This window comes from Lithobates pipiens, unplaced genomic scaffold, assembly GCF_037356315.1.
Source record: "Lithobates pipiens isolate NorthernLeopardFrog02 unplaced genomic scaffold, aLitPip1_a1.2 Scaffold_8, whole genome shotgun sequence".
NCBI classification, from domain to species: domain Eukaryota; kingdom Metazoa; phylum Chordata; class Amphibia; order Anura; family Ranidae; genus Lithobates; species Lithobates pipiens.
The window spans coordinates 515,083,305-515,110,861 of NW_027507903.1; the positions used below are offsets into that span (position 1 = coordinate 515,083,305).

Consider the following 27,557-nt stretch of genomic DNA (forward strand, 5'->3'; position numbering starts at 1 on the left):
TTTAGGTCCTGATGGGTTCTACTAATATAGATGCAGTGGTATATAGGCTTAATTATATAATCTTTATTTATATACCCTCACTTTGCACATGACCTATATAACTGAGTCATTTTCATGGTTTCTCTCAACTACACAGATATACGCAATTGGCATGGTCAATAGTGGTATCTCACATCACTTATTCTCCTATTTTCCATGAGGTTTTGTCCAACCCCCACACAGTAGCTGGTCTAGAGAGGGCCTGTCTTATATAGACTCTCTTGGGCCTTGCTCTGTACTTTTCCGATTTTTCTTCTGCAGGTCTTGGGTAGTTCCCATAACCTGTTCGGTTATTGCTCCAGTTCTGAGCGCACTTTAGGTTCGTCTGCTCTATTTATTCTGTCAGGTCTATCCCTTTTTCCCTATTCGTTTATTGTCTAAGATATTTTTACTATGAATCTACTAGTTTATAAGTAGTGTGGCCCTTCCAGGAGGGAAATACCCTCCTCCACAGGTCAGGCTATACTCCTTAAACATTAGGGGTCTTAACACTCCCAAAAAAAGTTCACAGCTGTTTATGTTGTTAAAAAAAGCTAAAGCAGATATAGTTTACCTCCAAGAAACTCATTTCAGATCCGATAATATCCCTAAACTTTTCAATTCAGATTACCCTATGGTATTTTATGCCACTAACCCTGATTCCAAATCGAAGGGAGTTTCTATCCTAATAGCCAAAAATTGCCCGTTTCTAATTCAGGATAAGATTCTAACAGACCCAATAAATGTAAAACGTTTAAATGTCCGCTTACAGCAATATTTACAGGAGAATGCTTCCTCAGAAATCACGCCGGTTACCCTTTAGGCGGCACATAAATGTGTAATAAGGGGCGAACTATTATCTATAAATGCACAATGCCGGAAGGCTAGACAAGCACTGATAACCAATTTATCGGATAGAATCCATTCCCTGGAAAAAAAGCATAAAAAATCTTTGGCTGATCAAACTTTTCAAGAGCTACTGAAGGCCAGGGAGGAACTTTTAGTAGAACTAAGGAAATCTATACGTCGCAGATATGTCCTCTCACAGAAGATCTTTTATGAATTCAGTAATAAATCCAGCAAAATATTAGCTAGAGCACTCCAGTCTAAAAAAGTGAATTCCACTATTCACTGCATAACAGACCCAAAAGGAAATAAAATAGAATCTTCCAGTGGAATTGCAAAACAATTTAAACAATTCTATTCTAATCTTTACAATTTACACTCCCAAACACAGAAGGACACAACCAATACAAGGAAAAAGTTAATTCATGATTTCCTGACACAATTTGGCCCGCATCCTATTTCAGAAGAAAAAAAATCAGGATTGTGCGAGGTATGGGTTGAGAACCGCTTAGTAGTAGCCAACATCCCAACATGAAATACTATAGAAGTTTTCCCCTTAAAAAAGGCGGGACTTTTTAGGCATTCCTTCGGTTGTATCTCTCAGCGAGATATTAATGGGCCAGGAGCGGTCTGTAATCAGTCCGCACTGGCCAAGGAGGAAGTGACTCGCTGAGAGATACAACCGAAGGTAATGAAATACATATACTCTTTTATGTCGGTCTGTATGTAGCCTTATTGAGAAATGAATGGGAATTAACTGATATAATTGTCCTTCCCCTTCCCATTTTTAGGCTGGACCTGACACGTCTGTCTCTGGGGGAATCTTTTTCTCATAGCACCAAAAATCCTTGGACCATAGAGACACTGCGACGAATATAAGGAAAATAGATTGCCTTAAATATTTGAAAGAGTTGCAACATTGGGGCATCTCATTTTAAAATTTCAACATAGTAATCTTAGTTGCTTTCTCTGCTGGATACAGAAAGCCACCTTTTGATACATTTCTGGGTAAGATTCTTTTAAAGATTTTGTAATATTATTATCTTTAGGGATGATCACCAGGAGATATTTTTTCTAGACAGAGTCCCCCCCTTTTTTTAGGGGTGTTTCCCTCTTGGTATAAATACAATGACGGAGGTCATACAAGAGGGTTTACATATAGAACCTTTGATTGCCATTAATGACGCTGTAGTAAAATACATGCAATATCTATTTAAATTTAGGCATGTGGGAAAAAATTTTCCTCCCTTACAGTCCGCCTATCACTGCGGTCCCAGTTCCTATCCAGGAAGGTGGTCAAACACCCCCTCTGCGAGCCCAGACTTACATCTTGGAGTGAAGAACGCATAGGTGGTGCATGTTTTTTTTTTAAATTGTACGTATATATATATATAATCGTTTCTTATGTCTTTATATATTCTACTATATTGTAAATTTAATGTGCTAAAATGGATTATCCCTGAAGAAGGAGTAAGATAACTCCGTAACGCGTAGGTTACATTGGATGCACAACATTTACGTAATTTGATTGTGTTTGTATAATTTTCTGAATACGCCTATATACATTGTAATAGGAATCTGTTCCTTTGGAATAAGATGTAGGAAGGAAATGTTCTCTGGTTCTATAAATATGCGCACATGGAGGAAGTAATGTGTCCCTTTCTCCTGTTTGGAAATGTATGTCAATATATAATTTTTTGTTAGTTTTGTCTCTTTATATTTAAATAAAACTATTCGTTTTTACATTTTTACTAAACCATTTGGTGTCACAGTCTATGCCTAAAAAGTCCCGCCTTTTTTAAGGGGAAAACTTCTATAGTATTTCAGAAGAAAAGGCAGACGATTTGGATAAACCTCTCACCAAAGAAGAAGCTCTCGAAGCCCTTAAAATGATGAAACCAAGCAAAAGCTCTGGACCAGATGGCCTTCCGTGAGCTATTATAAGGCATTCACTGATACTCTCATACCATGGTTCTTGGAGACCTTTAACTCCTTAGATTCCCTCTCAAGCAAAAATAAAAAATCTCTTTGAAGCCCATATAGTAGTGTTACCAAAACCAAACAAAAATAATTTGTTAGTTTCTAATTACAGGCCAATTTCTCTAATAAATGTTGATGTTAAGCTTTACGCAAAAATTTTAGCTAATCGCATCCTTCCTCTAATCCCCTTTTTAATCTTGTTGGACCAGGTGGGTTTTGTCCCCGGCCGAGAGGCTAGGGACGATACCCTTAAGGCTCTCAACATCCATCATTGGCTCACATCCTCCAAAACCCCAGCATTTCTCCTTTCCCTCGACGTGGAGAAAGCGTTCGACAGCGTGGCTTGGGACTATATGATGGAAGTTTTACGTAAAATAGGCTTCAAGGAACGCATGCTGAATTATATGTTGACTCTATACTCGTACCCAACGGCAAAAATCAAGGTTAATGGCCTTCTGTCGGACGCTTTCTCCGTGTCGAATGTATTTATATTTAATGTGGAACCCTTTTTGCATAAAATAAGAGCCAACAGAGATATTAAAGGAGTCAAAATAGCTAAAAATCATTATAAAATCGCGGCTTATGCCGATTACATTCTTTTATTCCTTACTGAACCTGTCATCACTATTCCTAACGTATTGAAAGATTTTAACTTCTTTAAAGAAATCTCCAATTTCCAAATACATATCCAAATCTAAAGCGCCTAACATCTCCCTGCCAGATCCCATGATATCACAATGCCAAGCCAATTTCCCGTTTGGTTGGGATACCTCTGCCATAACATACTTGGGTATTCAATTACCATCTAAATTGTCTGATCTCTATGACAAAAATTTTGCCCCCATTCTAAAAACAATCCAGAAGAACTTCCTAGATTGGAACAAAGGTAATTTCTCCTGGTTTGGTAGGGCGGCGATTGTAAAAATGAATGTGCTCCCTAGAATCCTATATTTACTCCAAACAATTCCTATTAAGTTACCACCAGCCTTCTTCTCCACATGTAAGAGACTCTGTTTAAACTTTATTTTGGCAGAGAGGCCAGCTAGGGTCAATTGGGGCAAACTTATTTCCCCAAAAATGAGGGGGGGGATTGGGTCTTTCTGATATACAAAAATATTATTGGGCGTGTCATCTGACTAGATTTTTAGATTGGCACTTACATTACAAGACAAAATCTTGGATAGGAGTTGAAGAATCATTTTCTAACCTACCCCTGAGTCATCTACCATGGCTGGATCCACACAAGTCATCGCAGGATTATAAATCACATCCTCTAAAAGCGCCCATGATGCAAATTTTTCATTTAGTATGCAGAAGGTTAAACATTGGCTCAGTGCCAGGCCCATTAACTCCATTAGACTAGAATCCGGACTTTCCCCCAGGTATTTCGTTTAAAACCAGGGGTGATTTACCTGCAGTGGGTCCCATAAGAGCAGTTTCTTTTTACAATAATGGTCAACTGCTATCTTTTCAAGACATTATAGCCCGTTTCCCGGAGGCGGATATCCCGTTCTTTAAATATCTTCAAATAGGATACTTTTTGCAAAGTTCAAGGTCTCAATCTCAATGGTATAGAGTACCCCGTTCGAAGAACTATGCGCCAAAAAAGACCCTCAACTACACCTTATTTCATTTGCTTATTCTTTCATGTTTCCGGATACATTTTTTGTAAATGATGCCACATGTAAGAAATGGTCTAGAGAACTGTCCTTAGATATCACTCAAAAAGAATGGCACAACATATATGAGAACATACATAAAGGCTCCCTAAATGTTTCCGCTCAAGAAAATGGGTACAAGTTATATTCTAGATGGCATAGAATGCCAGATCGAATACACAAATTTCATTCTTCTCTTTCTCCGTTGTGCTTGAGATGCAACTCAGAGCATGGCTCTCTTCTCCACATCTGGTGGGATTGCTCTTTGATCCAACCATATTGGAAGGAAGTACATAGGCTCATCACAAAAATAACATCCGTTACTCCAGACTATACACCAGCTCAGTATCTCCTGCACCATACGTCCATCCCGCAATCGACTTACAGAAGATCCCTCGTATTACACCTCATAAACGCAGCGAAGCTCTGCGTCCCTGTCCATTGCCGTTCTTCCTCTCCCCCAACTGTTTCTGAATGGCTTTACAGAATAGGGAAAATAGCTGAAATGGAGGATCTAATTTCTCAATCAAAAGACACACATGTTAAATTTCAAAAATTGTGGTCCTGCTGGATACATTTTAAAAGTTCAAAAGAATATTCTATCTTATTGTCCGACCCAGTGTAGCCTGACATGGAGACCCTAATATATAATATACTTTATTGCTTTAAACCAACGCATCACTTCTGTGCTTATTTATCATCCCCTTATAAAGTGGTCACATGTGATGTTTGTAGCACAGTTCATAAACAGGTAGACCATCATCTCATAATTTGTTTTAGGGTAGGAGTTATGATACTCCCACGTACAGCTTGGTACTCCCTACCATTATACCTTTTTATGAGATCCTATTGAGGTGGTGGCCTACAACCAGGATATCCCCATTGTGGTAGGTTGAAGAAGTTTGAGCTATTCATTAGGGGTTAATTTTTTTCCCTTCCTCTTTTAAAATATATATATATATATATATATATATATATAAAAAAGGGGTGTTTAGTACATTGATTTGTTGTACACGGTTATGAGAGACCCCCCTCGGGCACAGTTAGTTTCCGGCAAAAGTGATAGGTTGATACGGTTATATATAAGATCACCCTAAGATGAGTCACATCTCTTTCAGATAAGCTCACGACATCGTACAGTTCTTAGGCATATTATAATTGTATCTGTTATTGACAAAATTGTGTTTTTTTCTTTTTCTCTTCTTTTCATTTAGCAAGATTATACTTGAAGGTATTAATGTTTCTTACCTTACTTCATGCCAACGTTTACTTCAAAAAATTTTGATGCTGTATTTCATGATTGTAATGTAATTCAGCTTTTTTTCTACACAAGTGCATGTAACTTGTAAACTCTTTAATAAAAACATTGAAATAAAAAAAAGATACAAACATAAAATAAAAACTAAAAGTGCTTTCCATGTAAAATGTTTATTTAAAAGAGAAGTATGGGATTTGCTTTTTTTTTTAAATAAATCATACCTACTTAGCTGGGTGCAGCACTGGTCCCCCGCTGGCTCTAACACTGAAACGCGTACACACGGGCGGACTGTCTGGCCAACTTAGTCCGTCGAAACACATTTCAGCGGACAGTCCGTTCGTGTGTGGGCTTCAGCTGTCTTTTTCAGCGTGCAGTCTGGCGGACTAAGTATTTCGGAATTTCCGTAATACTGTCCGTCATACTTTGGTTTCAGCGGACAATCCGCTCGTCAGTAGGCTAGTTCGACGGACTAAGTATGGCGCATGCTCAGAAAGGATTTACACGGCGAAAGGTTGCATTGCTGTGTATTGGACTTCCTATTTCTAGTCCCGTCGTACGTGCTGTACACGTCATCGCGCAAGCTTTCGAAGGACTGTTTGTGCATCCGTGTGTGGTCAAGTCCGTTTATTCGAAAGTAGGACGGACTGTCCGTCGGATTGTCTGACGGACTAAGTTGGCCATACAGTCCGCCCGTGTGTACGCGGCTTTAGAATCGTGCGATCAAACATCTCTGATTGCTCGGTTCTCACAGCTTCGTGAGCAGAGAGCAGGTGACTGTCAGTCACTGGAGTGCTGAGCTGTGGAGGGGGCAGAGGGAGCCAGCTCAGGCTCTCAGCAGCTCACTAAGAGTCTGAGCTGGGTGCCGGTCCAGGCATGTGGGCAGACCCTGACCATATGGTCGCGATCCTTCCCTGAGCCTGGACTGGCTCTGTGACATCATCCAACAGTGGCCTTTAACCTGCTATCTGCTAAAAATGGGTCACAGGGGTGTAAAACAAACTGTACTCCTGTGAGCCACAAAGGAGCTTTGGCTGTACATCTCCTTTAAGCTAGAAATAAAGATTCACACTCTCTATTTGTCATGTTTACTGTGATCATTGAAAGTAAAAGTAAAAGAAAATCCTAAATTTTGAGTTCACATCAGAACACTAATACTAAGACGCTAATTCTGGTGACACACCAGGATTCCCTCAATTTGGAGGGATTTCCTCTCGCTTCCTGTTCTGGCCACAGCATAGCTCCCGACTGTCCCTGATTTTGAGGGACTGTCCCTGATTGGAACAATGTCCCTCTCTCCCTCATTTTGTTCTGATCTATATAGTTGTATATAACATGATTAATCTTTCATCTTTTCAATTTCTAATTGCTGCATTTGTAAATTTCAAAAGCAAGTATTTTTTCCATATCTACATCACTTTTTTGCAAAGACTATACCACCCTTATAGGAAAAAACTTAACTGCATGTAGGTTCAAAGCTGTTGTGAGGTGGACCAACACTTGGGCCCCAGCATATAGCTGGCAGAAGTAACATCTTAAGGACTGTTGCATAACCTACACACAAACTCCCTACACAATTTTTTGACCTTTCCACTACTGACAGTGCTTACCAGACAGTTTTAGGCCTAGCATAGCCACCACTAGTGCACTCTGGCTGTATAGCTCCAGAGGTTGGTGGTTCATGTATTTTACTGCTCCCTGCTGCAATTCAGCAGACGTTGCCACTGTTTTTGCTGTTCTGGAAGGCAAGTGTCACCTTATGCCTTGCCCTTATTGTTAAATATTCCATATACTAAGTATATTATTACCATTATCATTCATTCCACCTTTTGACAACTTTATTTTGTGAGAATATATAAAAAAAAAATTGTTTTAATCAATTGGCTTGGTGCCTGCGTTCTTTACATTTTAGCATTATAGCTGGGTACTGGTGTTTCTATCAGGAGTTCCTATGTGATACTGTGTGTTTGTGTACTCCTGGTGTGTCAGAGGGGCTGAGGTATTTTAAAAGGCCAGCAACAGAGGACCCATCTTAACCAGTGGCTCTTTTGGGGGTAGCACTGCATTTGCATCAACAAATTAATGGCCTCTAGACCTCTACAGTGTCTAAGCAGATCACTGCCTGGTCTATATAATAATGCAGTGTGTCTGGAAACATTCATCTCCATTCCAAATAATATGAAAGACAGACTGAAGGGCATATTGTAACTGTTAAAGTGTATATAAACATAAGAACAAAAGGTAATATATTGCAGATCACTAGTCCTTAGATGTTGTGGGTGCATTTGCTTTATCCTCTCAGGCATTGTTTTAAATTTTTTTACCTGTTGAGCCTATCCATAACACACCTCCTGTCTTACTTAGGGTGACAACACTCGCTAATTCACTGGACTGTATCAATAAAACAGCATTGTCACCCTGGGACAGTGACCTTATTTGGGCAGCGAAGGCACTGCTAACCCCACTGTTTTGCTTACCTGGCAGGGACTCGCAGTGATGTCAACTGTTCCTAAGACCCCTTTCACACTAATGCAGTTTTCAGGCCTTTTAGCGCAAGAAATAGCACCTGTAAAGTGCTTGAAAACTGCCTCCGATTCGTTGCAATGTGTGCTTTCACACCCAAGTAGTGTTAGACAAAGTTCTGAAAGCAGCATATTTTGATCGGTTTGGGGGCGCCTGCCCAATTGCAATGAATAGGCAGTGCTTCCGAAGCACCTAAAAAGCACTTCTAAATCACTGCAACACGGGAGTTTTTAACTCCCTTTTTGGGGTTAAAAGTGCCCCGCTATCGGGCAAGAAATGACGCAAAAGCTCCGCTTAAACAGCAGTAAAGCGCAGCTAAATGAGCGGCACTTAATCTCAAACGTATGAGCAGTGTGTGAGGGCTCTTAAGAATCAGTGACAGCAAGAAACTATCATACATAGAAGTGGTAGAAATACCGCTTCTATGTATGATGTGAATGGGCAAAAGTTTGGGCAATTGTTTGAATGCCCTAACAGTGGTAGTTTGGTCTGAACCTTCTGCTCTCCCTATTTGAGATAACCCTACAGAGAGCACAGGGCAGGTTGGGATTTCTAGCAGGATCAGCAGGTGTCTTATTTGCACTTGTCAAAAAGATAAAAAAAAAAAAAAAAAAAACACTTTGAATAGTACAAACCAAAAGGAGCAAACTTCTCGTTCACAGTTTGAGTTTACATACATTTTAATGCTGCAGAAAGCTTTTGGTAAAAGTTTATATTTTGTTCAGTCTTCTGTAAATCTAATGCAGGTAAACATTTTAGACCCATTTGTGGAGTGACAGAAAATGACAAAAAAACAACAACTTCATATGTGTAAAGCCTTTCTCCACATTATCATCTGTAGAAGTACCAAAAGCGGTGTTACAAGAATCCATATACAGAGGTTCATGCTGTGGGCCGGCTCTCAGAAATAAATAGTTGTAGATCTGTGTACGGAAAGATTTTACATCATGATCATGTATAGATGTTATCCGAGGCTTGATTTCCTGCACTTCCTAGAGCTTCCATGTTGACCACTGATGTTTTGCTGTAAAATAAGTGATTATATAATAAAGCACAGAGCTAGGCAAAAAGTATACTCTCAAGGCTTGCATTTGTACTACATATAAATGTTCTACCTTACTCTTAAGGCCCAAATCATGAAATCATAGTCCATCTGCTCAGTTCATTTCTCCTCTCTCCCCGCCTAAAACTATGATGATCTCATGGGTGACTACAGCTAAAATTGGCTGTAAACATTTGGCAGTCTTAGCCCTTGTACACACGGTCGGAGAATCTGTCAGAATGAGTCTTATTGGACCGTGTCGTCAGATAATCCGACTGTGTGTGGTATGCATCGGACTGATTCCGTCCGAATCTCCATCCGACCCAATTTTCCAACATGTTGGAAATATTTCCCGACCAACTGGGCCGGTCGGACCTAATCCGATCATGTGTAGAGCATTTTCATCGGACCAAGTGCCACGCATGCTTAGATCAAATTCCTACATCAAAGCTATTGGCTACTAGCCTGAATGTAGTCCCATCGTAACGAAATTACGTCATCACGTTCTGAAAGATCGGATTTTTCGCCAACTTGGCCCGACCGTGTGTATGCAACAGTTTCGGACACAATGCGGACTAAATCCGACGGGCAAAATCCGACAGATTTGGTTGGCAAAATCTCCGACCGTGTGTACGTGGGCTTAGCCACCTCTCCTCCCCTGCCTGTGATTTTACAGTGAAGGAGCAGAAGCACATTGATGAGGCTATAGTTGTGCTTTCCCCTCTTGTAAGATTGTTCACAGTGTACAGGGCCATCTTTAAAGTGGTTGTATAGTCATTTTTTTTTTACTTTTACCTACAGGAAAGCCATAATAAGTCTTACCTGTAGGTAAAAAAATATCTCCTAAACCTGTACGGCTTAGGAGATATTCCCCTCGATATGCGCCGCTGACTGCAGCGGCGCATGCGCAGAAGGGGATTCTCGGCTGAAAGCCCGGCAGTCGCCGGACCCGGCCGGGATGAAATCTCCCTCGCGCATGCGCGGGAGTGACGATATCGTGGCTCCGGCCACTCACAGTGCCGGAGCCGCCATACCCTGAAGAAATGCCGAGAGAGCATGTCAGCTCCCTCGGAGTGGATCGGGCCAGATGTCGGGGCCTCGTTCTAAGGTAAGTATTTCATAATGAGCTAATATGCGGTGCATACTAGCTCATTATGCCTTTTCCTTTGTAGGTGGCAAAAAAAGACATTAGTGGGTATACAACCGCTTTAAGGCAGGGCAAAAGGGGCAGCTGCCCTGGGCCCTGTCATTGTTGTGGGGTCCAAAGCAGCTGCTTCATACTTGCCAACTATCCCAGTTTATATTCTCTTGGCTTTTGAAGTTTTAGTCCTGTGCTGTGTCCCAATATCTCAGTGTGAAGTGCTGGTACTAATGCTACCCAGCTCTGCCTTATTGTTCTGTACGGATGACTCACCTGCAGAACCTGTGTTTACATGTAAATAACTGGCATTCATATGTAAATAGCAGCATTCATAAGTAAATATATGTGGTTGGTGGTATTGATATGTAAATAAAGGCGGCATTCATATGTAGATCACGCCCACCTGCAGCGAGGAGATGGTGATGTAACCTCTAGCAACAAATTAGTCAGCAGTAATACTGTACAGTGATCTCTAGCAACCAATTAACAAGCAGAAATAATTTACTGTAACCCCTAGCAACTAATCTGAGACGTAATTTGTGCTGTAACCTCTAGCAACCAGTCAGTAAGCAGTAATGATATGCTGTAACCGCTGGCAACCAATCGCAATTGCTGCCGGATCTGATACAGTAAACTGATTTTAAGTCGAGATGCTATTTATTGAATGTCTCAGAGCAGGTGGAGAGTGAAATTGCATGGGGGGGGGGGGGGGCAAGAAAAACCATATAATATGAGGTCAGACCTTAGGAGTTTCAATTTGTATGCAATCAGGAAGGCCCTTGTACTATATGGTTTTGGTAAATCTGAAGGAAAAAAAATCTGCATAAAATCTGATGGTGTGTATGGAGCTTTAGGTTAACATGCACTGTGCAGAGCAATAGAGACCTGATTGGCTGGGGGTTCTAATCTTTTCTTCCTCTTCATTAGTGCTGTTGTGTAAGATCCTATTCACACGCTTGAAGCGTGAAGCTCCAAAATACTGGAGGAGAGAAAATCAATTATTCTCTTTGGAGTTGGTTCACATCTTTACTCCTAGCTGCCTGAAGCTCAAAAAACTCAGGAGCTTTTTTTGTAGCTTGAATTGGGCACATTTGAGCGTTTTTGGCACATTTTTATTCCCATAGAAATGAATGGAAATGCGCCATTTGCACATTTTTGTACACATTTGCGTGTTTTGTCGCAAGTTTTTGCATGATTTTCTGCTCAAATGTAAAAATAAAATTGTAATATATGAATAAATGTCAAATAAACACACAAATAATAATTAACAAATAATAAGTTAAAAATATGTAATAAATAAATAATAATTAACCCCTAACCTTAAAAAATACTAAATACATTATTGTTATTATTATTATTATTATTATTAATAATAAACACAAAAAAAACATTAAATAATAATAATACATTTATTTATTTTGTGTTATGAACTGCATTGCACAGAAAAAGAGTGGGCTGGGACAAGTTGGTAAGGGGGGAAGGAGGGGGAAGCTGCCCCTGGTGCAATGGGTTATTGTATGGGAAAGGGGTGCTGCCTGGCACGCCTCTGCTACAGGCTGACAGGAGTAGTGACAGCAGTGTGAAAACCCAATTGGCAGATCCAGAGTCGTGTGGAGCCAAGTGGGTGGCAGCTGAAAGTGAGATCTCACTTGCAAAAGACAATCAAGCTTGGGGGGCGAGGCCGGGGTGGTACAGTTTGGCATGTTTGCCTTGGAAGCTGCGACTGCCTGTATTGCCAAAATTAGCCAATGAAACCTACTCTAGAAAATGTGAGACTGAAATCTGTCTTTTGGGCAACATGGTCCTTATTTTAGGCATTTGTCAGTTTGGCACGATAACCTTTGATTAATATTACCTGTCTGTTTTCTTTATTGATTTGTAGCATTTCCCTGTAGATACAAATAAAGTTTGTTGTAATGCAGAACAAAATTAATTACATTTTTTGGCTACATTTCTATTATTTCACACATGCATTTATACCACATCACTAGCCATATGACCACAAGGCAAGCTGCAGACATGTCACACTGCAGTGTTTTGGGACCCATGTGGCCCTCCCACTCCTTTTCAGATCTCTGTGATTTAAGAATTTAAATAAAATGAGGCCTCGTCTTTACTTCAGTTGAAGACTACACTTTCCTTTTGTCATTTTGTAGTGGCTTTGGGGTGCACACCCTAATGCAATAGGCTGCGCATGCCTATGCCGTACCCTACCTGTCAAGAGGAGGTCAGATCTGTCAGCAGAAGCAGGGCCGATACTGGTTGGCTGTGCACTGCGCTGGTTGCTAGAATCGCCTGCTGCCTGGCGTCTAGCAACCAGTGATGTCAGAGGCCATGGCCGCCCCAGCATTCAGAGCGCTTAGCCTCTGCGCCTAGTCAATTAGCTCCGCCTCCACCAACCTCTTCCATATTCAATCTTCTCCAACGTGGCTCAGAGCCTGAGGTAAGGGAGCATGTCTGAAGAGAGCTGTTTGAGTGTAAGCTGAGCAGCTGTCCACAGTCCACCTGCACAGAACCTGTCACTGCCTGAGGTGTTTCAGGCCGCCTGTTACTGTGTCCATGTTCTGGAGGCTCGGCCTTGACCCTCACCCTGTCCATTCTGCCACCAGTGAGTTCCCCATAGCAGCGTTGTCTGCAGGAGTCTGAATCCAAGTACTGCAAGTACACTGTCACATATCACAAGTTGTATGAGACATGAGAGCCTGAGAGGGACTTGCCTTGTCCAGCCCTGATTATCCACTTCAGCCCCGGAAGATTTCCCCCCTTAATTAAAAGCTATTTTTTGCTATATGATACTGTGTTATTCTAACTGACAATTGCGCGGTCGTGCAATGCTTTTCCCAAACAAAATGTATGTCCTTTTTTCCCCACAAACAGAGCTTTCTTTTGGTGGTATTTGATCACCTCTATGGTTTCTATTTTTTGCGCTATTAACAAAAAAAGAGCGTCAATTTTGAAAAAAAAAAAAAAAATATTTTCTACTTTTTGCTATAATAAATATCCCCCCAAAAAAGTCATCAGTTTAGTCCAATATGTATTCTGCTACATATTTTTGGTTAAAAAAAAAAAATTCAATAGGGGTATATTGATTGGTTTGCGTAAAAGTTATAAGGTCTACAGAATAGGGAATAGATTTATGGCATTTTTAATCTGATTTTCTGATAAATGTAATTTTAGTTATCATGATATAAAATAATGAATGTGGGGGCCTTTTGGTGGGTGTGATTCTATTTATTTTTTGGGGGGGTGCAGCATTTCATTCTTGGGCCCAGGCAGAACAATGTCTTGAGCTGGCCCTGGTTGTAAGTACACTATGTTGCAATATACATGCATTGATTTGTTATATGTAAGTCAATGACAATTGTAATTATTCTGCAGAATCAAGAATCTGTATATACCCCTGAAGAGGATCTACCTCAAAATGCATTGGGTGTCAACTTCTGCTCCATTGGGGAATTTTTGTACATGATTTATTTTACAGAAACATATATAGTGGCGTGTATATATATATATATACACACACACACACACACACACACACACACACACACACATATACACACACAGGGATATTGTACATTCACATCAGTCCCAGTCCCTGCCCTCAAGGAACTTACAATCTAAGGTTCCTAGCTCACATTTATACATACACATACAAGGGCCAAATAACCTACTAACATGTCTTTGGCGTGTAGGAGGAAACCTACGCAGCCACAGGGAGAACATGCAAACTCCATGCAAGTAGTGCCGAGGACCCTAGTGCTGCTAGACGGAAGTGCTAACCACTTAGTCATTGTGCTGCCCTTGTTTGTTTTCCCCTAATGATGAGGCTGGTTTTGAATTAACCTTAACATGTTGTACTAGGTGTACTTACTATATACCTGCCTGTTGATTTTATTGATTATGTTAATAATGTTTGCTTTGTTATATTTTACCATACTAAGTTACTGCCTGTTAAAGTCCCAGGGGCATTTACATTATGTGCTAGGTTTCAGTCCTTAAGTAGGATTTTACTTGTAGTGTAGTATTGCACATTTTACGGATACAGTGCAAGGACTATTCCCGCTTTGGTGCTCTTGAAAGATCCCAATATATGCACAAATCTGTTATCTGCAGTCAAATCTTTTAAAATTGGCTCTTTTATTAAATTCCATTAAAAGTGTCAGCACAACAAAGATTGCTCTATAATCCTACAGCCTGAGGAAGAACCATGAGCAGCTCAGAAGAACTCATTTTTAATTTTAAAGTTCTGAGTGTGGATGGCAAACGTTTGCATACATAGGTAGGACTTTAACGTTAAGAGAAATAAAATAAAAAACAGCTTTTAGTCATTTAGAGCAGGCAAATGGATAAAAAGTTACATTTTCCTTGGATCCTACAGCCAACAGAGATCCGCCCAGACACCTTTCACACCAGTTCCAGTGTCATCATCCCATTCACACTTTGGACATCAGGAACCACCTTCCTGCTCACATTTTTTCTTTTGCATTGCTTTTGTGCAGTTCCGTGGGTCGTGCATAGGGCTGCCCTATGTATTACAAATTCTCTAAAGGAGCTCCAGAACCTTTTTGAGTATGGAGAGTTGTGCATTTTGCCACAAATTTTGCATGTTTTGTTGCATGACAAATTCAGCAAAATTGCACTGCTTAGGGTGCCATTAAGAAATAATGGCACCGCAAGTGCATTGTGTGATTTACTGCATTTCCGAAAATGCAGGCAGAAACACACAATTCTGCCCCCATTTTCAGAGCAGCCAAGTGTGAATGGGATCTTAAGCAAAGGATGGGAAATATTTTTATCTCAGTGCCAGTTTAAAAGTACTTACATCTGTAAAGGATCAGTGACATCAAAATAGTGAAAAGGACCACAACGATAACACCACAAACTGCTAATGTTTTAGAAGGGAAATTCCCATTTTCCTGGGAAAAAAGAAACACTATTTAAAGTTAAAGCTGAAATGTAATTGAAATGTATCTACTGTCAAAATATAAAATCATATATTCATCAAATTCTGCACTACAGAGGTGCTGAGAGGAGGAATTTAAGGAGGCGGAGTTAGTACAGAAATCACCGCTTACAGCAAGATACCATAGATATGTAGTTCTTAAGCCGGCCATAAACAGTTTGAATTCCTGCTGAACTGGCTGAGACTCGAGCTGATGTTATGGACAGGCTGGATGTACCCAAGATGATCAATCAAGTTGGGTACAACCAGCCTGCTGGATTTTACATGATATTATCACAAGTGGCTGTTATAGCCGCTAGCAACAATCACTGTGTTCTCCGCTGGGAGAACACAACGGTTCGGCGGGAGGGATTCCTTTGTCCGTACTGTGTGTTCCTGCATCCTATGGTTGCAGGAAAGAAATGCACTCCATCTATGGCCACCAGCCTTGGAAATGGAAAACAGGAGAGGAGAAGCCGCAAAGCATGCAGGGAATCCATGAAGTTGTGGAAAGGGATGGCCATCAGACAGGCAGACCTCACAACGTAAAAGGGGATTTCCCAAGTAAGCCTATAGTGTATTGTCAAAAATATCTATTGTTTGTATTGCTAGTACAATGCTGATGTTATAAAATGAAAGTGTATGCTGTGACCATAGATTTCCTTTAAAAAAAAAAATACTACAGCCTCAGCCACCTGCCCCCTGCTGTCTTCTCCTTCATTCATAAAAGTCTTTGTAGTGTTTTCACAGAATGCAAGACATTCTGTGAATGGGGGCGAGGTTCCTGCTATTCTTCCACCTCTCCCCAATTTACAGAATGGGTTGCGTACTGTGAAACAAGGTTTTTAATGAATGGAAGAGAGGACAGGAAGTTGGCTGCTGTTGAGACTTCAATGTACTGCAATACTAGAGCTAATAACCCATAAAGCCTTGGAGGGTCAGCATTGTGAAGAGGACCAGACATCACTAGAAAGAAAATATCTACACTTCAGAGAAATCAGCAGGACATAAGATACACTTCCAAACAAGTAAGTTATGTGCCTGAAAATGTAGTCTAAAAATAAATAAGTTAAAGGACTAAATGCAAAACTTTTTTTTTTTCATTTTGCATAGCATAAGGGTTACAAACCTGTCAGGTTTTATTTATTTTTTTGCCATCTGCATCCCATTACGGAGACTTTCCTTCGCTTCCTGTCCCATAGCCAAAACAGGAAGTGAAAGGAAATCCCTCCAAAGTAGGACAATACTTCCCCTCTATTCCTGTTATGGGGACAACCCAAAATTTGTGATTTCATTTACATTTACTCTTGGTGATAACGGTAAACACGACAAATAGAAGAGTGAGGCCGCGTACACATGGGCGGATTGTCTGCCCAACTAAGTTCGTCAGACAATCCGACAGACAGTCCGTCCAAATTTTGAATGAACGGACTTGACCACACACGATGAGCAGACAGTCCGCTGAAAGCGTGCGCGATGACGTGTACAGCACGTACGACGGGACTAGAAAAACGACGTCCTATACACTGCAATGCAATCTTCGGCCGTGTAAATCCTTTCTGAGCATGCGCCATACTTAGTCCGTCCAACTTGCCTACACACGAGCGGACTGTCCGCTGAAACCAAGTTTGGACGGACAAAACCAAGTTTGAACAGACAAAATTACGGAAATTCCGTAAGACTTTGTTCGTCAGACAGTCCGCTGAAAAAGTCCGCTGAAGCCCACACACGAGCGGATTGTCCGCTGAAACACGGTTCAGCGGACTAAGTTGGACAGAAAATCCGCCCGTGTGTACGCGGCCTGAATCAGCAATAAAAACAGACAGAAGTTCCAATACCGCTCCACTCTGTCCAAAACTAAAAAAAAAAAGTTTTACCTTTAATTATACTTTAACTAAACGTCATGTGCTGACAATAAAGATATGTCGTCATTCTATAAGGATAAGACCAGAGCATTTCTCAGAGGGATGTCAGTTCAGAAGAGGCAGCGTTGTCAGAAAGTTAAGAGTTCAATGGATTTCTGGCAGATGAACAGGTATTTAAAGAGACAAAACATGGGAAATATGTACTGCAAAGATATACTGAATAGTTTTTTTTCTTAATTTTTCCCAGACATAAATATAACATAAACCTGTGCTTCAACCATGGACATGTTAGTGAAAACATTTTGAGAAGTTTCCAAGAAACATTTGTACTGTTACCTTTGTGACTTTATTTGTATTCTTTACAGGAAAAGTTGTGAAAATACTGGATCCACTGTCACCTAGAGGTAAAAATTATGAATTGAAATCTATGTTATTAATAATGTACATTATTTCATGCAAAATAATGAATGGGACTTTTATCTACAGAATCTCCATAAAAAATTAGCAATATTTGGATATACCATTCACAGTATATAGTCTGGTTAACTCGCAAGAAAGTTAAAAGGGTGTTCCAACACAGGGTTTAAATTATTTTAGCCACTCGCTGTATACACAGAAAACCCTATACCAGAAATTTAAACAACTACAACAAGAGTGACAACAGAAAACGAGAGTCCATCAAGTCTGCCCCGTTTTTATTTTAATTTAATTTTTTTTAGTCTGAGTATAGATGTAGTTTTGCCCCAAGAATGTATATATTCACAGTGACTGAATCACTACTTCTGCTGAATGTTTGTTCCCAACATCAGTAGGTGTGTGTGTGTGTGTGTGTGTGTGTGAGAGTGTGTGCGTGTGTGTGTAGGGGGGGTGCAGAGGTTATACCTGAGAAGAAGGGTAATAGTGAGATGTGAATGGATGGATGACTGCAGTGGCGGCTGGTGAAGTTTTAGGATGGGGGGGCGCAAGACCCCGCCCCTCCACGTTTGGCCCCTCTCACTTCTCATAAACCACACCCCTTATAGAATCCACCCACTCCATCCCCCGTATTCCACTTGCTTCCACTCATAGTGTCAGAAGTATATAGCCCCAGCATCACAGGACAGAGTATACAGTCCCAGCATCACAAATCATGGTATATAGCGCAGATCATATACCAGGCTGAACATTATACACAGAGCCCTGCACATCATATACCGGGCTGTACATTATACACAGGGCTCTGCGCATCATATACCAGGCTGCACATTATACACAGAGCTCTGCACATCATATACTAGGCTGCACATTATACACAGAGCCTCTGCACATCATATCCCAGGCTGCACATTATACACTGGGCTCTGCACATCATATCCCAGGCTGCACATTATACACTGGGCTCTGCACATCATATCCCAGGCTTCACATTATACATAGAGCTCTGCACATAATATACCAGGCTGCACATTATACACCGGGGTCTGCACATCATATACCAGGCTGCACATTATACACAGGGCTCTGCACATCATATACCAGACTGAACATTATACAATGGGCTCTGCACATCATATACCAGGCTGCACATTATACACAGGGCTCTGCACATCATATACCAGGCTGCACTTTATACACCGGGCTCTGCACATCATATACCAGGCTGCACATTATACACCGGGCTCTGCACATCATATACCAGGCTGCACATTATACACCGGGGTCTGCACATCATATACCAGGCTGCACATTATACACAGGGCTCTGCACATCATATACCAGACTGAACATTATACAATGGGCTCTGCACAACATATACCAGGCTGCACATTATACACCTGGCTCTGCACATCATATACCAGGCTGCACATTATACACAGGGCTCTGCACATCATATACCAGGCTGCACTTTATACACCGGGCTCTGCACATCATATACCAGGCTGCACATTATACACCGGGCTCTGCACATCATATACCAGGCTGCACATTATACACAGGGCTCTGCACATCAGAAAGAGTGCTGACAACTAAGCCATGACTGCATACATATACATGTCTTTAGAGCATAAGAAGGAACCCATGCAAGCACTTGGGGAAACGTGCAGTATGCAGGTAGTGTCTGAGGACACTAGTGTATATATATATATATATATATATATATATATATATATATATATATATATATATATATATATATATATATATATATATATATATATATATATATATATATATATATATATATATGTATTGTGGCAGAGCGAGGCTCTGTCCCTATGAAATTGGAGGTAAAAGAGACACAGAGTTTGCATATCTGTGGACTGCAAGACTACAGAGTGTAGAGTTTAAATGGAGAAAACTGCTCTGTCAGGTAAGAGTGCTCCTTTACAGAGAACGGGCGCTGTGAGGAGTCACTCAGAGATTGTGGTGGCTTATAGACCACTCACAAAAGCAGTAGCTATGTCTCCATGTAATGATAATATTGATGGTCATGCCGACAATAGTGTTGGCCAATGTGATGCTATTGGTGATGATGACATTGAAAAATGTGTTTCCTGTAATGTTATGAGTGAGTCACACAGTGAGAGAGTGTGGGCGCAGCCCCACAACCCTACGTGTAGCCCAGTGGGCAAGGGGTTAATTCAGCCTGAAAAAGCTGAGTGTACAAAGCTGGATGTGTCTGTAGTGCCATCAGAAAAAGGTGGTCAAAATGGGGTGCTGCACCAAGCTTTAGGTGACGAAGCATCACCCCAATGCAACATTGGTAAAAGTGTGGTGTCACAAAATGATATATCTAGAAGTAATGAATGTGCAGTTGAAGCTATTGAATCCCAGGTTTCTGTGCGGCCTTCTACAGCAGGTGATGCAATGCTGTGGATCGCCCATGAGGGAACCACAATGGACTGGGACAGCTGGGCCAAACAATTGCTAGCCATGCTGGGTAAGGCTAGCTTAAGTAACAAGTGTGTGGACACAACTGCAATGCCAGACGGGGATCGCAAAGCCGCCGGTGGTTGAGGGCGCCTTGATCCCTGCAAAGTTTGCCTCCCTCCAGTCTGAAGAAACAGTTCAGGGCACTGGCATCGCAGATGTGTTGTCCACAGCACCACAGTTAAATAATGTTGAGTGTGATAATGTGACTTGTAATGACCTGCAGCGGCTCACTAACACTGGTGCAGAAGGTATAAGTGTGAGACATGTGTCTGACAGCGCTCCAGGGGAGCAACAGGCTGTGATGATGGGTACCTCCAAGGAGGATGAGGTCTCTCCGAATGTCTCAACCTACAGTCGATGAGCCCCTCCATGTCTTGGGCAGGGTAACAGACCCTAGAAAGTTCTGGTGTTTAGACATGGGATGTTTAGGAATGACAGAAACCTTACTGGAAATGCTAGAGTTGGTAAAAATTAACTTACTGTATACTTGGGTATCTCCACCGCAGTTGGACCAGATGGTGCTGCGTAGCACCAATGGGTGGAGCCAGGTGGTACAGGCGGTGCTGGGAAACCTTGACCAAGAGTGGAATTGGTGGGACCAATGGTTAACCATTTTGCACAGGATCTCCAGATTCTCTGTGAGCGTAATTCTAGTTATGGATTGGTATGGAAGGCACGCGGGAGAACTGTTTGAGATATCAGAGGTCTCTCCGCCTGATGCGGTGACTAGAAACATCTCTGCTGGTGTGGTCCGAGGTGCGGCTGAGCAGTGGTCAGTAGAGGGGGCAGCCTCATGAGAAGGAACGGCCCAGAATAGACTCAGCAGCAGCAGAGATGCTTTCTGTCACTGGCCCAGAGGTACAAGTTAAGGTGCCCGGAGACACTGTGGGAAAAAGTGTTAATGTTGGTTGCCGTAACAATGTAATGTGTACACCTGAAAAAAATGGTTTATGCTTGGGTCAGGGTAGTTTGTTAGAACAGGTACCCATGGAGTGTTGGACAACGGGTGAGGTGGAGCTGTGCTATGGTCCCGTGGGATGTAGTCCTGCCTCAGGTTTTCTAACAAACACTGAGTTGGAAAGCACTAATGATATTGAAAGCTGTGAAAGAGTTGTTCTGCAAACAATGATTTGGTTGCAGTGGGTAACAAGAGAAACAGTTTTGAACCTGAAATACTGATGGTGAAGGGTAAAATGGGTAGTTGTAAGTTGAAAGGAGGGCTCAAGGAAGGCAGAGTTCCCCCAAGAAAAGTGAATAAGCCCAGGGACCCCAAAAGAAGAGGAAGGCTGAGTATAGGACAATATAGGAACCTGTTAAGATCCAAGGGGGAATGTTCCTGGAAGCGCACCTGAAAAAAATGGCTGGGCCTTCGTGGCTGACAGCCAGCACAGAGGTGTCCCAACCATGATGATGGGTGCTGGTGTTCCTCCCTCCGGATCGAAACAAAGGGGGGGGAGGATATGTGGCAGAGCGAGGCTCTGTCCCTATGAAATTGGAGGTAAAAGAGACACAGAGTTTGCATACCTGCGGACTGCAAGACTACAGAGTGTAGAGTTTAAATAGAGAAAACTGCTCTGTCAGTTTTCTCCAGGTTTTGCTAGTTCCGGATGGGATTCTGTAGTTTGGAGATACCTGAGAGTCATGGGTGGGACGGGATCTCCAACCCTGTGTCCAGGTCTTGAGGATAGCAAGCAGGGTGTGTGTCCAGCTGCACACAGCCCATATAACGAGGGGCTGGTGAGAGTAGTGTGGAGGATGGTGGAGTGTGAGCAGCTTGCTGCTGCTGTTTGAAGACAAACCTGTGTTTGGAGAGTGGTCTGCCCTGTGAGAGACTGTAGCCGTGTAAGGGCTACAGATTATATATATATATATATATATATATATATATATATATATATATATATATATATATAAAGAGGGCCAGTATGGTGGCCCGTAATTATGGGAGGAGCCCGGAGGGTATTTAAGCAGACCACCCACAACGGTCTGTGTCGGTTCCAGTGCAAGGTACTGCACATCAAGGGGCCGACTCTTCTCAGCTCCCTCACGGTCGACTATCTGTGCGTCCAATTGCAGGTGCACTTCGGCTTCTTCATTCGTGGTCTTCGTCAGCGGTTCCCGCTCATGGTCGCAGATAAGTAGTATCCGAATCTTTTCATATCATGTGCAAACTTGCGGCTTATCATGCTTACTATCCTGCACCCCTTTCGCAAAACCTACCTCTGAGTTGTTGACACTCATGTCCTGACATCTTTCGGCACAGGCATAGTACATTCGTAAATTCCTTCTACCAAACATTCATAGATCCAAGCCTCCGAGTCTCTGTCGGTCGTTCTCCAATATCACTCGCCATAGGCTTCACTGGTTATAAGATTCACTGTTCTCATCCTTTTTTTGAGATAAACAGGTATTGTTTGTATGGGTTTCTGTGGCTGATTGAGGTGTAATTAAACCCACCTGATGTCTTTCCTGCACTTGACTAGCCTGGGGGGATGGGTGGTTGATAGGTGTTTGGTTTCACAGTAAGGAACGGCATACACTCTACAACCAATTGGTATCAGATACTCCTTACTGCCAATTTATATCAGATTCATCTCATACATTTTTTAAGCTGATTCGTGTCAAAAGCATTGCACAGGCTGACTGCCAACTCACTGCGTGTCCACGTAGTTGTACCTTCGAGATCGGTCGTATATCTTCATCGATTGTCCCACGCTCGGACCGCTACACACTCGCTGTCGTAGGTAGGACTTTGTTGTTACCACTCCTCTAAACTCTAGTAGTTACGTTATCATGTTCGTTTATCATGTTCGTTTTGCAAAAAGTCGCACTTACGCCACCGTAAGTCTTTCTATGTCATCTTTCATGTATTTCATGCTTTCTACCCAACGCGGGTTTACTTGAGCCGTTCACTTCACGGTTTCATATTTTCTTGCACATTACGGATATTTTATGCACTTTTATTATCGGCAGTATTTGCACATTTGTTTGCACTGTATTGCGTTATTTGCACATTTGTTTGCACTGTATTGTGTTATTTATGACTATTAAATAGACACAGGTAGTTTCACTATAGATAGTGCCACATAAAATCCCCCCCCCCTTACACTTCACGGCGATGCAGTCAAATCTGACACTCAAGCCCCTTACTCACCTCGCATCTACGGCCGATTCGAATCTAGTCGCAACTTCCCTTCTATGTTTCGGATCCTCGGCAATCACAAAGCCCCCTCAACCGCCATCACCATTTAGTTGATTCGAACCCAGCCATATCATCGGCAATACGGTCAGATCTGTCATACGAGCCCCGTAGTCACCTCGCATCTACGGCCGATTAGAATCTAGTCGCACCTTCGCTTTTATGTTTCGGATCATTGGCAATCACCAGCCCCTTCAACCACCATCACAATTCAATCAATCCGAACCCAGCCATATCCTCAGCGATATGGTCAGATCCCATATACGAGCCACTCAGTCGCATCTACGGAGTATTCGAGTCTAGTCGCAGCATCGGCGCAATGATTCCAGTCCTTGCCAAACGCAACTCTAACAACCAAGCCGAATCCTGTTGCATCACCGACTCAAATGAGTCAAATCTTTTGCAGACTATTCCATAGCTATAACCCAGTTCAAACTAGTCGCATCGACTGTACGAATTCAGCAGTACTTACGTTTGACTTTCTCAGTCTATCCATACATGATCATACACAATTCTCTCCACCAATTTGCTCAGTGTTGCGCACAGTCATTCCTACATAATCACATTTCCTCTATAACCTTTTCTTTCGCCTTTCAGCAAAGCTCCTTGCAATCGCTGCAAGCATCAATGCAATGGCTCAATACGGCCACTCATCTCCAGTAGCAACACGGCTGCTCTCCTCATTCCTACACACTTATTTAATTTATAGATACAAATAAAGCTGCTTTCTTGCAATCGCTGCAAGCATCTCTGCAATAGCTTAATACGGCCACTCATCTCCAGTAGCAACACAGCTGCTCACCACATTCATCCATTCATTCATTCTCACCTCATAATTCAAATAAGGCCGCTTTCTTGCAATCGCTGCAAGCATTTCAGCAAGTGGCTCAAACTGCCACCTTTTTAGGCCAGTTAGAACACCAGTTAGTCCACCCTGCACCAGGTTTGGACAGTATCTCCCCAAAAAAAAAAAAAAAAACCCCCATTGTCGAGGGCTTGCATCTTCACCAGGGGGCCAGCTTTGCCCCAAACAGCTCTTTGCAATCCCCCTTGTCAAAACGAAATTCTCATGTCACCTTACTACAGGCTCCCGGTCAACTCAGTTCTCGACCCCAACCAGTCAACTTCACAACTAGGGCATAAAGTCAGGTGTTTAGTTCAATGGGATTCCCCCTTTCTCTTAAACACTCTTTTACTACATATTTTTACTTCACATACAGAATTTGACCTGCTCCTGAGGCGTTAGTAACTGTTACATACTTCTGTGCACTTCACTCTGTTTTCGAAGCACAAGCCTTCAATACGCAGACAAGGTCGCCTAATCTCCATACTTGCTGGCAGTGCAAGCATTAGTAGACCGAACCCACGTCAATTAACTACAGATCGCAACATTCCTACTTAGTATACCAGACTTCAGCTACCCACCCCAGTCCGCCCTGGGGCGCTCTGGTTCATTAGTCTGTGCCGAGCTCAGACTGACACCCGAGCTATCGGTTACCTAGCCAGTCACCTCCTGGCTCACCTCGGTTGTCACGCATTCCTTTGAGTTTTCTAAAGTCACACTCAACAGCGCTTCAGCGCAAACCAACTGTCACTATGGCTGTCATTCCTTGTCCTATTCTTCTTGTTTCCTTCTGCCTTTCATCTTATCTACCCAAACGCAACTATCCCCTCCTACCTTTGCAACTTACCTCAAACATACGCACCCCCCCTTTGCTTTTAGTTGATGCCATGTTGCAGGCAGACAGTGAGGACTTTGCCTCAGCCCTGCCATCACCCTTTACGGGCTCAGCAAGCGGCGGTTTACAGTCTCACAAGAGCTTGGACCAATAAAAAAATAAAATAAATAAAAACTCATAGCAGAACGGTGTCGCAGGAGTAAATCCTACCGTGCCGCAGCCAGGAAATCAAGCCTTTAGGCTACTGTTTCCACCGCCAGTGGCAGCCCTTCCAGGCACCACTTCAGTCTATCTTCTTTGCGACTACTCAGCTGCACTCCTGGGTAACCACACCATCAACAGCAGTCGCCGAAGTCCAAGCAGAGTGACAGCCCTGGAGGTACGCCCAGCCGTGCCCCTACCAGCTCCAGTCACCACCGTCATTCCCGTACCTTCACTTACAGATACACCCAACTTCTGCACCATCGTCTTCCCTGCACACCTTGTCCTAGCAGGGCATCTAGGAGGACATCTTGGATGACAACGACGTTAACTCAGGATCCCTCCTCATAGCAGTACACAACTTGGCCTAGAACAAGTCATATTCGCGGGGAGATGTCTCTGTCATCCTGAAGGCCAGAGACCCTTTACTTAATCGCAAGCTCACTGTCACAGAGTTTGTGCTGGCCTTGGGGACAGTCAGAGACATGCTAGGCAGAGCAACCCCAACAGGAGGGTAGAATTGGACCCGTATCTGCATGCAGCAGGTCACAAGTACGCAGGGTGCCCATCCTTTGACTATCACCGCTCATTTTCAGCCAAGGCAGCAGCCAGACTCAAGGTGATCCTTTACCTCCCACCTTTTAGTGTTTCTCTTCCAGGTAAAGACCCTGACTAAATCCTTAAATTAAGATGTGCCAGCTATAGCAGATCTGCCCATGGGAGTCGAATTTCTCACAAATTGGAATGGCATGCCAATGTGTATTCCCTCAGCATCTCTCTTCATCTCAGGTAGTCATGGTCGCCACAGCCTCCACAGGTCCTCGTCTCAATTTTTTGCCAAACTTGGGTTTATAGGGCCATGGCCGTCAGAAATCCTCTTGATTCCTGGGTTCAGTTAGTCCTCCTCTTTGTTTGACCTCTACCCCATTGTCGCAGCAGCTCAAGTCTGGTGCAACAACTGGGCAGGACAAACAGTGACGTTCGCCACAGACAACCAAGCCACAGCCGTCATTATGAATAAAGGAGGTCCTAGTAGCCGGCCATTGTGGCCTTCCTGCGCAGGCTGGTGCCACTATCCCCACAGCACCAATCTAACATCCTATGCGTCCACATCCTAGACAAACGCAATAATCTGGCCGACGTACTACCCGTTAACTTTGCTTCGTTATTTTTTGCAGGAACCTGGAACCGACCCGACCATGTCTCTTATCCCACACTGGTTGTAGCTAACCTCGGATTCAAACAACACTTTCACGACGCTACCTGCCTTATTAATCTTTCATTATCTCACAACACCCTGAAGGCCTACCGTGCAGCCTAGAGGTTCTACTGCATGTCAGGTTACTAGCCTCAAACCCCAGAGCAATACCAAGAGTTCTCCATCACATCCTGGTCTTCATATTATGCCACTACACACAGTTGGCATTGTCATACAATACCTTAGACCCCACTCAGTTGACATCCAGTATTTCATCCCCTTATGAGATCCTAACAAACCGTCTTGTTTGCCGCCCATACGGTCAAGACCATGTTGTGTGGTATTCACAGGCAATGACCCCAAATCAGTATCAAACGACTACCCGTCACCAGCGCCATATTCCGAGACGTGTCTTTCATCCTGTCACATTCCCCTTTGGCTAAATTCAGCCTGGTCGTTCAAGCAGCCAACTACCTGGCTTTCTACAGATTCTTACGCCCCAGTGAATACTGTCACCATCCCAGTTGTAAAGTGTTACGTAGACGCCACCTCACACGCCATCAGACTTACTTCATCTTGCTCCTCAGGGTGTCCAAAACACAGTAGTCCGGTCCAGGGGTTGACATCAAACCTTTCCAAACTCTCAAAGACTGGTGCCCCGTGTCAATCCTAGATCAATTTTTGGCCCATATGTTTGATCCCTCGCAGGACAGCCCATTACTACCGTTCCCGATTAGTACCCCAGGCAGCAACCAGTTCATTAGTCACGTCAGGTTCCTTTTGAGAAAATTAGGCCAGGACCTTGGTCATTTTCTTGGACATTCTTTCGCATTGGAGCAGCATCAGCAGCCTCACGAAACGGGTCCCAGTCCACGCGATCAAAGATGGGCAGGCGGGAATCCACCCGCTTTACTCGATACATCTCCAGTCCACAAGTGGAAATGTCATGAGCCTTCAGCAACTTTGCCCCGTAGTGTCTTGTTGTACATAAATTAATAATTACCTCCCTAAACCAAGTCTTTTGCGGCCTTCTCCAGGGCTTACCTTACAGCAGACCAAGGGCATAATTCAGGTCTATTTTATGTTGTTAGTCT

General features: G+C 42.7%; 1 protein-coding gene across 3 annotated transcripts in view; it reads right to left on the bottom strand.

Annotated features, from left to right (window-relative positions):
- LOC143960633 (T-cell immunoglobulin and mucin domain-containing protein 4-like) overlaps nucleotides 1-27,557 on the bottom strand; it is a 117,975-nt gene that overhangs the window by 77,606 nt on the left and 12,812 nt on the right. For 2 of the 3 annotated variants that reach the window (XM_077469409.1, XM_077469410.1), the window contains exons 4-7: nucleotides 17,610-17,671; nucleotides 15,289-15,382; nucleotides 12,319-12,352; nucleotides 8,943-9,304 (exon numbers count right to left, since the gene is read on the bottom strand). The exons of the other annotated variant lie outside the window; for it this stretch is intronic. In XM_077469409.1, coding sequence (XP_077325535.1) covers nucleotides 9,232-9,304; nucleotides 12,319-12,352; nucleotides 15,289-15,382; nucleotides 17,610-17,671 — 263 coding nt within the window. In that variant the 3' untranslated portion in view covers nucleotides 8,943-9,231. Of the gene's footprint in view, nucleotides 1-8,942; nucleotides 9,305-12,318; nucleotides 12,353-15,288; nucleotides 15,383-17,609; nucleotides 17,672-27,557 lie in introns of those variants that run through there. 3 annotated transcript variants of the gene reach the window in all.